At 44.6% G+C, this 11,138-nt stretch overlaps 1 protein-coding gene across 1 annotated transcript; it reads left to right on the top strand.

Moving 5' to 3' along the window:
• Window positions 1-377: 377 nt before the first annotated feature.
• LOC142582707 (uncharacterized) lies at window positions 378-10,654 on the top strand. Its single transcript, XM_075692671.1, has 4 exons — window positions 378-565; window positions 975-1,109; window positions 1,945-2,089; window positions 10,509-10,654. Exons 1-4 carry the CDS (start codon window positions 509-511, stop codon window positions 10,550-10,552), a joined length of 381 nt encoding a protein of 126 aa, XP_075548786.1. The 5' UTR covers window positions 378-508; the 3' UTR covers window positions 10,553-10,654.
• The last annotated feature ends 484 nt before the right edge of the window (window positions 10,655-11,138 follow it).

The raw sequence follows: 11,138 nt of genomic DNA, 5'->3' as shown, positions 1-11,138 counted from the left end.
GCATGCAAAACTTTGTCGCAATGTTATGTAGTTGTACAGCGCTTAATAAATATAAAATGTGTTCTTATAATTTGCTGACCAGCGCTTTGCTACACGTTTTGCTACATTTGGAGATGACCTATGGCATGCCCAAGAGGCAGCACAGAGCACAGAGCCGTTTTTTTATATTTATTTTTCCCGCCTTTCGATGCGTTGCTCCATGGGTGCGGCACTTATCTTAGCGTGCATTAAAGATACACAAGAGAAGCATAATATAACTCTCTATTACAAATTTTTGTCCTTACACTGTACATGAAATAAGACAAATTTAAGTTCATCAGGCAATGCTTTCATCAGAATAGTACTGTGTGATGGGGTTCATTTAACGGGAAAAGTCGCATCAATATCAACATCACCTCTAGCTGACGACCTTGCGAGTGTTACAATTTATCTAACGACTGGGAATAAAATCGTTTTGCCTGACAGTTCTTACAACCTGTTTGTGGTAACTCCCTTATTCAAGTAAAACATGTCTGCCATCACAAACAACGCATTAAAGATGCGAATTATTGTCCGGCTTCAAGCGGTGAGCTACGCAGTCGTGCGCATGCGGTGCAGGTGTTTCGTGTTCGTAGAGCGCTAACGGTTTATAGAAAATGTTTCGTGCTCACCTTCTTAGCGTGTATCATCAGTGCGTGTTAGTAATATCAGTGCCTTCTTTTAAAATCTAATTTATCGTATAACTCTTTCGAAGTTGTTATCAATACGTGTGCTGGCTGCGTTCTCCGCTCGGGGAGCACTGCGGAGTTGATTCGTGAAAGGGAGCTAAAACAACTTTCACCGCTGCATATAGCACAAGAACTCGTCTAGTCGTTATTAATTCTTAATATCTCGATCGCTGTCATCATTGGTCAGCGCCAGTTCTCACGAAGTGTTCTTACGCACGAACGGCTGTACTAACATGTGAACGTAATTACGTCTGTTTTGTTTTTTAGGCCAAGTGTAGCACGACCGCAGCGCCAAAGGAGCCGGTTAAGAAAGGACAAATAGCTAAAAGGATTCCAACATTTGTGAAGCTTGAAGCGGGCAAAACTTATTCCTGGTGTGCCTGTGGTCTCAGCAAAAAGCAGGTAAGATATGCATTTGTTAACCTAGCGGTTATGCTTAGTACCGCGATAGCTGACAGGTTTTCTGCAACGAAATCCCGATGAGCCTTGTTTTAGCTGTGGCTTGACGGTATTATAGGGCCTTTAGCGATGCAAGTTTGTGCTCATTTGATTACTGAACTCCAATTTGCTCTGGGGCACTTAGTACGCATACAACGGTGGTAGTTACCTCTTCCGCCTATCTCCTAGCCAGGTTGTCTCATGTGTACCTGCATCCACAGGTGGAGAGAATAAGTGGATACTCATTCATACTTCCTCACCAACATTTCCGCAGGATCTGTGCTCACAGGCACTCATCTGCACTTGCACTCGTTGGCACTCATTCACGTTCCTACTCACACTTACTCGTTTTCACCAACACTCACAGGTGTTCATAGTCCCTTCCATTCACAATCGCCTGTACTCGCTCACGTTCATATACTTGCTACCACTCCCACTTACCGGCATTCAGTCATATACATATCTCCAATCACACTCACCTACAATCACTCATGTTCAAAATCCCTGTCACTGACTTTCACTTGTACTCGTACTGTTCATACTCACTTCCACTCAAACTCGCCGCTAGTCACCCCTGTGCATTCCAGTCCGCTCACACCATTCCTAACTCTCTATTCATGCCTGTGAAATGAGTGCGGCATGATTATGTATAAGTATACTAGTGAGTATATATGCCAACCTATGCCTATATCTGCTGCAATCATCCTTATGTGAATTTATAAAATGTTTTTTCTTCCTTACGTCTAAACAAATGCCAAAATGTCTTGTATTAAAATGTCTTTTGCCACATCCTTTATAGCCATTCTGCGACGGGGCTCACAAGGGCAAGGAGCTTGGTGTTGGGCCGGTGCGCTTTACCGTTGAAGAGAGCAAGAAATACCTCCTGTGCAGGTGCAAGCAAACCAACAACAGGCCCTTTTGTGACCTGACGCATGTCAAGACTTGTAAGTCATGTTTTGATGTTGTTAAATTATAATTTCCATCAGTGTGACTTTCTCACCAGCACAGTGCAGTTCAGAAAGCCTAGGGATTGTGTCAGCTACTTAGTAATGAGACCTGGCTTAGAGAATACAGGATAAGACACTGATTGTACACCACTGACTCTTCCAAGAAGCTTCCATTAAGTTGACTTTGCTCAGAGGGGGAGTAAAGGGAGATAATGGAGGAGACATTCTTCTGGTTCTCTGTTCCGGTCGGCCAGCGCTACCACACATGCCATACAAGTCACCATAGAACACTTTTTGTGCGCATGCTTGTCATCTTATTTGTACTTGTTCCTATGTATTCAACTCAAACCATAGGCATATCAAGTTACATGTAACGGAAACCTATATGTGTTGCAGCTATAACATTAAACGTCCATGCTCTAAAGAAATAGAAAACATCAATTTATGTCTTCCACATGCCAGTGAAGTTATCTCTATTTCTTTCTGATGACAGCTTGCATGCGCATACCAGTTGTGAGAGCCTGTGCAACATGTAAGCACGAGTATAAAATGTATTCTTGTGCCAAGCTGGCTTGAGAATCGATTGTGTTGTTACTTGGTTTGCCAACAGTTACAGTTCTACCAGGACAGTGCTTAAAAGCTTGAATATGGATTTGCTACGTCCATTGTTTCCATCATCCTTTACACTATGCTGTCATCGTTATCGTCAAGTCGTCATCACTATTTTGCCTTTGTTACACCTGTGAGGAAGAAGATTGGCACACTGAAAAGCTCCATTGCCATCGCATGGCTCGTACCCAGTTCACTCTCTGGCTGCGCCCTACTTCCTAGTGCTGCATTTGTCGCTGCTGCTCCACGACCTTTATAAACCCCCTTTACAATTGGTGGAGCTCCTACGTGTAACAGGAAATCTGGAACTTCACAATCGGACACTACAGCCCATCTTCATTATGCCGTAAGAGGGACCACCACAACTTGCTGCCCCAGTGGCTATCATGGTCTGCCCTGGCCTGTTGCCTCAACAGGACCCACCCTTAACCCTTTGAGACGCTGTCTACACAATTGTGCACAGCAGGAGAGTGCATCAATAGCAAAAGCACTGATGAAAGTAATGGTACTTAAAATGTGTTTCATACATCTTGAACACTTATTATTGGAACTGTGCTGCAATTTTAAATAATGTGCAGAATGTTTTAGCAAAATGAGTGGGTGTTCTTACTCCATGTCAGTATGTTGTATGCAGCGGGTTCACTTCTTTCATTGTTTTTTACAATGTCATGCACCAGGCATAATGTTCAAGTGGCTGGATAAGTGCTTTTCAAGCTTTTCAAAACACCAAATAGTAGAAGTTCTCATATTTTGTGTTCCTGTAGAGAGTTTTCGCATGGAGTCGAAATTTTGTAAACTTGACAAAACTCGCTAAACAATTGAAAATTCTTAATATTTTCTGTAGCTGTACACTTTCTACGATTCTGAAGATGCAAGGGATGTGGTGAAAGTAACTTTTCGATCAACGGGATAAAGTGGCGTCTGAAAGGGTTAAGCAGTACAGAAGAGGATGACGTAGAAGACTGGCTCGCTGACTACGACCATATGAGCATCCGCAACCAAAAAACTGAATTCCGTGTAGTTTTATTTGAGCGATGTTGCCAGCGTTTAATACCACAACCACGAACGTGATCTCACGACGTGGGTGGTCTTCAAAAGTAATGTGATGGAGGTATTTGGGCGCCCCGCCATTTGCAAGCTTTGTGCTGAGCAACATTTGCATGGTCGTGCACAACAGAGTGGGGAGACATTTACCAGTTGTATAAGAGATGTTGTCGACCTCTGTAACCGCGTTGATGTCACAATGGCTGATGCCAAGAAGATCAGGTTATCTTAAAAGGCATTGAAGATGACGCCTTCCAGATGTTGGCAGAAAATCTGGCAGCAGTGTCTGAGCTCGTCAGTCTTTGTGAAAGCTTCAATTAGCTATGCAAACAACGCGTAGCCACCTGCCAATCTCCTCCTCAGGACACTTCAATGTAAGAGCTTGGCTGTTGCCCTGGATCGCACTTCACTGCTGCTACAGATCAAGGAGTTCGTCCGTAAAGAGGTTGCTCATCAGCTTTCTCTGATACCGCTTACACATGGCCAGCCGAGTTCTCCATTGGCGCCCGCTCTCCTATATGTCATCAAGGAGCAGGTAGCTGACCACGTCCCGCCTTCTCTACAGCAGCCTCCAATTGCCGCTCCCCTGACGTACGCTGAAGTCGCTACGAGCCCTGCACCGCAGACCTACGGTCCCCTTCGCCCGCCTTTGTGCCCACCCGTATCATCTCCCGCCTGGCCAGTGGTGCAGTATGCATGACCTCAAGACCATTGGCACGCGGAAGACAACCGTCTGATTTGTTTTTATTGTGACCGTGGCTGGACATGTGGCATGTCACTGTCAGCTATTTACACCGAATGTCTCCAACAATGTGCGTCCATATATGCCACGTTTCCAACAGCGCTGCAACTGTTCAGACAGCTTTGAATCTCCTTTATTGGAATCTTGTTCTGCCGTCGAGACCACATTCTCCACTCGCCATTCACCTTCTCCTCGCTGCCATTCCCTTTTCCCCATGCACCGTTGACAGAGCCCTCTGCGCCAGGAAAACTAAAGATTGCAGTTCCGGAGGCGAGAACTGCGGTGTCAGCGAAATGTATAAGCCCTCACACTTCCCCAAAATGGTTATTGAAGTCACAATTAGATGGAATATTGACGCTGGCACTTTTAGACACCGGCGCTGCACTTTCAGCAATAGATGCTTGTATTTGCCGCAAAATAGGAAAAGTGGTGACAGTGCTTTCTAGAATGTCCCTTCAGACTGCCAACGCGCAGCACGTCAAGCCAACCGGCGCATGCACCGCTCGTGTTCTCATTCAGGAAGTCATTTATGTCATTGAATTCATCATGTTGCAATCATGTTCACACGACGACGTCACATTAGGTTGGGACTTTCTCTCCACACATTGTGCGATCATCGACTGCACCCGCGTCGAAATTGAACTGTTTCCATTTTCTACAGATATTATCACTGAGCAGAAGCGCCCTTGTCGCAAAACCGCCGTTTCAGAGGGCACCGTTATACCTGCCTGGTCTTCCGCACTTGTCAGTATCTCTTGTGACTCTGTAAATGACGGCACAGTACTCTTCACAGCGTCTGAACTTTTAGTTCGCTGCCGATCACTATGAATACCGTTCGCCGTCCTCAAGTTCAAAACTGGTGCCCCTCTCATGTGCGTGTCAAACCCATTTGCCAAACCAATTACTTTATGCCACTGCGAAAACTTTGGCAGAGCAGAGCCACTGACCTCATCTTCAATATTTGACACAATGGACGACTCCACTTATCTTGTCACTTTCAAGGCATCGCCTCCTCTGTCACTGCCACATTCTTTTGAGCCAGCTATTGCCAGTAACCTTATGACGATGCAGCACAACGAACTTCTTCACTTGCTCCTAGGCTTCTCTTCCTTTTTTAACTGCCAAGCAACATCACTCCGCTGCACAACTGTTTCACACACTATCGACACTGGGCGCCATGCACCCATTCAACAGCATCCCTACCGAGTACCGGCGACTGAAAGATGCATTATCGATGACCATGTGAATGAAATGCTCAAACGCATTGTCATCCAGCCTTCTAGTAGTCGCTGGGCATCACCAGTCATCCTAGTTAAAGAAAAGAAAAACGGCACCAGACAATTTTATGTTGCTTATCGAAGGCTTAACAAGGTTACCCGAAAAGATGGATACCTGCTTCGATGTATGGATGACGCACTTGACTGTTTGCAAGGTGTGGAGTTTTTTCCTCCTTAGATCGCTCTGGCTACTGGCAGGTGCCCATGGCTGACGCTGACTGTTCCAAAACCACGTTTGTAACACCATATGGCTTGTGTGAATTCACTGTAATGCCGTTCGGTCACTGCAATGCGCCCGCCACCTTTGAATGCATGATGGACGGCATCCTGCGCGGCCTGAAGTGGCATACTTGTCTCTGCTACCTCGACAACGTTGCCATCTTTTCCTCAGATTTTCTAACCCGTCTTCGCCGTTTACATCAAGTTTTGACCTGTCTCCGGAATGCTGGCCTCAGTACCCCGATCGCTCCCTGGCTGTGCCCTACCTGCTGGTGCTGCGTTTGTCGCTGCTGTTCTACGACCCGAAAAAAAAATACATTGACGCACCAAATTCTTATCCTTAGCTTTACCATCGCCTTACGGCAAAGAAAATAACTTTTCGTACCGCCGCCATAGAGTTTTCTACTAAAACTGCTGGAGGGAAATGTGGCACTGTAGTCATTCGGACACCATTGGCATGATGGGTAATACATTCATTTTTATATAATTTGTCCTGCTTTACGAAAGTAAATGCAGCTTCTTTTGTTGTTCTTTGGGGCTCAGGTGTTCTGTTCTAGTTGCGCAACATTTCCCTAAAGCAGTGGAGTGCTTTGCGTTGAGAACTGTTATACCTCATCCTGTTATTTCATTCCAACTGCATAAATAAGTTTACAGTTATTGGCACATGTGTTGCTATACCTGAATGGTTTGCGGGTGGTGGCACTCACCCTAGCTAACTTTTTAGGTGTACTAAAGAGTTGAAAAGGTAGCAGTGCAAGAAAAGACACGGATAGAGACGGGATGACAAGGACTAGCGCTGGATCAGTGCTTGTCCTTGCCTCATCTCCATCTTTGTCTTTTATTATGCTGCTGCCTTTTTAAATATCTACCAACATGCCCAGTTTGTCGCATTAATCAAGTCTAAAGAGTTCTTTTTGCTTATGATGTTCTGAAAGCAGTGCGATGGTCACACTCAAAGAGTAAGTCGCACTAGTCATTGCTATACAGCAAACTTGAGGTGTCTGGGTAAAACAAGAAGATTGTTCAAAGCCCAGTGGGGGGGTGGGGGTGGGTGGGGCAGAGTGAAGCTTGTACATATTCATGTAGTGCTCATCAACGCTGGATGATGTGCTTCACTGGGCATTCACAAAGGGTAAAGATTACACTTGTCAATGCAGGGAGCTCACATCACATAATGGTGCCACGATTTTGTGACATGGTGCGCTGCCAGCATATATCCCTGGGAGGGAGAGAAGGTTGTTGCCGAGAGGAGTGAGCAGTCTTTGCTTACAAGGGCTCTGGAATTGTTTTTTGAGCGGGGGAGCAGGAGCAGGGGCTTATTTCTCTCATACAACCTTTTTTGTTATTGTGTAACCCGGGCTTATACTATATCAGAAAGGTCGGCACTCACTGCTGGGAGGGAGGTAAGAAAAGGGAGGAGGGAGAGGAGGCTGTTTCCACTGTACAGGAACCATTGGAATGCCCTCCTCTGGTTCCAGAACTCCTACCTACATGGCAAGGGATCCAGCAGCATTTTGTGCTGTTGTCTAGCAACCTTAGCCAAATTTGTGCTCAAGAGGGCGGCAGCCATATTGCAATCGCTTTGTTGTTGGGGTCACCGCAGTCACAGTGGCTTTGAGTGGTATTTGTCGAATTCGTCATGCTCTCATTTCTGATTGGCTGGCAGGTTTTTATGGTTGGCTCAGGAGGTAGGAACATGGCAGAACACTAACATGGCAGAGCTTCACAGTGTCCAGAACAGGAATCCGGTCACAAACTAAACGACGACAATGACACTCTCAGTGAAACGCATTGGGGCTGTTGCTATCAGCAAAAGATGAAGCGTAGTGTCGAGAGTGTAACCTGCCAAATTACTCTGATAGCACTGACCTTCCTCTCCAATGGGCTCACCCATGTGAGTTGGGGAAGACTATGGGGAATACTCTGTGATGATTGATGTCATGTTGCTCCTCCTATACCCTTTGCAGGTATCTCCTTTGTGTGAATACCCCCTTACCAGCAGGGTGTGTAAACACTAGCACCAGATTTCCCTCTTTGCAATTTTGGTATGAAACTCCATGTGACCATAAATGGAGATCGAACTCATGCCTCTGTGGCAGTGTGCAGTTGGGAGCCAGTGGACTAGTGTACAGCTTTGGTGCTTGACAATTTGTACAAGGCTCTCTGTGTAATGCAAACTCTGAGACTGGTGCCAAGTGTGTATGTATTGTGGAGGCCATCCTAAGAAATAGCGTAGTGGACAAATAGGAATAGGGTGCTGCGGTGCATCGCAAAGAAGTTGTACTTCTGAAGGCGTCAATGGCCCGCTCTGTGAGCCTGCTGATGGCACAGTAGATCAGCCCGGAAGCGGAGTAATCTGGCGTCGGCCGATTTCTAATCTCCGGGAATTTAACTGAAATGAAACCAAAGCATCTTGAACCTGAACCCAAGCTGAACCAGTGCTTTTATTTTTAGTTCAATAATTTTGTTGTAAGTCATCACTGCTCTTCATTCGTGCTGTTCTTAACGTGATCCTTGTCACTTTTAATTTGGCTTTAAGCTTTATAGTCGACTTTCGTTAATTCGACTATGATGGGACAGACGAGATTGATTGAATTGCCCGGCGGGTCGAATTAAACAAGACGCAGAAAAAACTGCAAAGCACACCGCTGATTCATTTGACAGTATGTGCCAGGTTCTAACATGCCCCCGCATCAAACGCGCGCCCACTTTTTGTGGGTGCAAAGTAGAAAGCTAGCATATAAATGACATTAAAGCTCCTAAACAAAGTATAAAACCTAAGGCGTATCCGATTTACTAGCAAGAAAAGCGGGAAAGAGTCTTATGTGTTGCAAAACTACAACCTATTTTGTAAAGTCAGCTTCGCCGCATTACATCGGCGTTATGCGGTAAAGCATATGAACGCCGCGAATGCGATTTTGGTTTTGTATCCGATTGCACCGCGCAGGAAATCGGATACAAAATTCCAATATTCTTGAAAAATATAATAGATAAAAGGCACGCGTCAGATGCGGGTAAGTACCGTAATCAGACATTGTGAGCTGCGGTTATTGCTTGAATATCATCTCAGGGCAGGCCGAAAATAAGCGTTTTCGGCGGGAGATGACTGTATTCACGCACTCATTGTCCTCTAAGCTCTGCCGAATCCTGAATGGTCATGTTCGAATTGTGCAGTGAAGGCCAATTTTAGGATCGAGATAACGAAAGTCTGGGCCTTTAGAAATGCATCACCGTCAGTTGGGATCAAATTAACTGAAAAATCGAATTAACCGGAGTCGAATTAACGAAAGTGTACTGTATCTGGATGACATAAAGAACATTTTTAACACCTTTAATATTTCATACTGTATTTCCTCAAGCTTATAAGATTAAAGTGTGTGCAAAATACTGTAGAGAGGACAAGGGTCTCCGCCTGAACAACAAAAAGGGAGGATGCTTTCTGAGCAAGCTTTCATTTAATCATTTCATCCACAGTGGATAACCTGAAAAACATAGCATGAAACAGACAGGCTTGATGTACGAAGTGAAACATAAATGTTAGTGGCACGGCATTTCCCTTTGCTGCAGCTAGCCATATTTGCTGTTTATAGAGAATACAATCCCTGCAGATCCATGTTAAAGCCTGTTTAAAACATTCCTTTAAAGCAGTGAAGCAGTGTGGTGTTTGTTACACCTTATCTGTCTACACATACTGCAACATTTGCTGCTCCATATTCTTGTACATTGATAATTTTCTGCATATACTGTTGTTTCTGCATCTCGAAAGCTTTCAGCAAACGCATTTATATCATTTTATTTAATCTTGCTTTTCTGGCTTTAAAGAGACTTTTCTTTCTAAATTGTAAGTATGCTTTGCCTGAATAATGGTGGCACTGGTCCGTGTTAGAATGAAAAAAGAAAAGTGCGAACTGTGGATGTATTATCATTGTCGGAGCCATCTCTATATTATCCATCTCAGAAAACACAGAAGGGGTGCACATATGAACAGGCTTGAAGATTGACTGCACTGTCCTTGGCAAAATGTCTTGTTGCAAAGCGAGATTTAAAATTAAAAAAGAGCTGCAGCAGCATTGCTGCAATTTTCATTTGCAGATTGCATGCTAAGAATTAACGTTAACATCTTGTTTATTCTTTTCGCTCCATCATAAACTCGGTACTGCTCATCTTGCAGTAATATAATTTTGATTGCTTGGGAAATTATTAGTTACCTGCCATGGTGGTGCAGTGGTTTCGGCTGGGCGCTGCCGAGCCTGGGAGTGTGGGATAAAAGTTCGCCCATATTTCAATGAGGGCTAAATGCAAGAATGCCCATGTACCACGCATTGGGTGCACATTAAAGAACCCTAGGGGTCAAAATTAATCCGGAGTCATCCATTACGGTGTGCCTCATAATCAGATAGTAGTTTTGGCATGTAGAATTTCAGAATTTAATTTAATGGTAGTTGACTTTATTAAGCACAGCTGCCCTTGTTTTTTGGAGGATGAGCTTTGAGACTAAGTGCATGTGATTCTGTTTGCATTGCAGTTATTCCAGAGCCGGTTCGTGTGGCCCTGAAGATTAAACTATAGTTCGAGAACAGTGCCTCATCCTCTTCTGTCCACGTAGAAGAAGATATTCGTAGTTTCCATAGGCAGCTTTTGTAAAAAGCTTCAATAAAGGCTGTTAACATTTCACTTGGTGCCTGATACACAATACTTGTAAGTGTTGAGGAGCTCTCACTTGCCATTGCTATCAAATGGTCGATACACCAGGCTTAAAAATGTTGTGAGGTGTGACGATAAGCACTTTCCATGTACTGTCATTGCTCTTCGACTCTAAAGATGAATACTTTCATTTGTGCCAAATGTATTAGCTGTATTTGAAGTTCGTTATATTTAGACCTATTCTCAAAACTAGTCATACGGCACTGAACAGGGTGCAGAAGAGCAACCCACCGACACAAGTTGGTGTGAAACGGGTTAACTGATGTCATTGCAGTGTGCCACATACACAGCTACCCAAGTTGGCCTCGGAGATTCACTGAAAAGGGGCACAGATCCACTGCTCCAAGTTTGGCATCAGAGAGGTTCACTGAACAACTGCACATACCCAGTGCGACATATTCAGGGATCCAAGTTGACGGGAAAATGGTTTGGGAGATAGTAGCTGAGAGAA

Source organism: Dermacentor variabilis, chromosome 5 (assembly GCF_050947875.1).
Source record: "Dermacentor variabilis isolate Ectoservices chromosome 5, ASM5094787v1, whole genome shotgun sequence".
NCBI classification, from domain to species: Eukaryota; Metazoa; Arthropoda; class Arachnida; order Ixodida; family Ixodidae; genus Dermacentor; species Dermacentor variabilis.
This window is presented reverse-complemented; position numbering and strand designations above follow the sequence as displayed.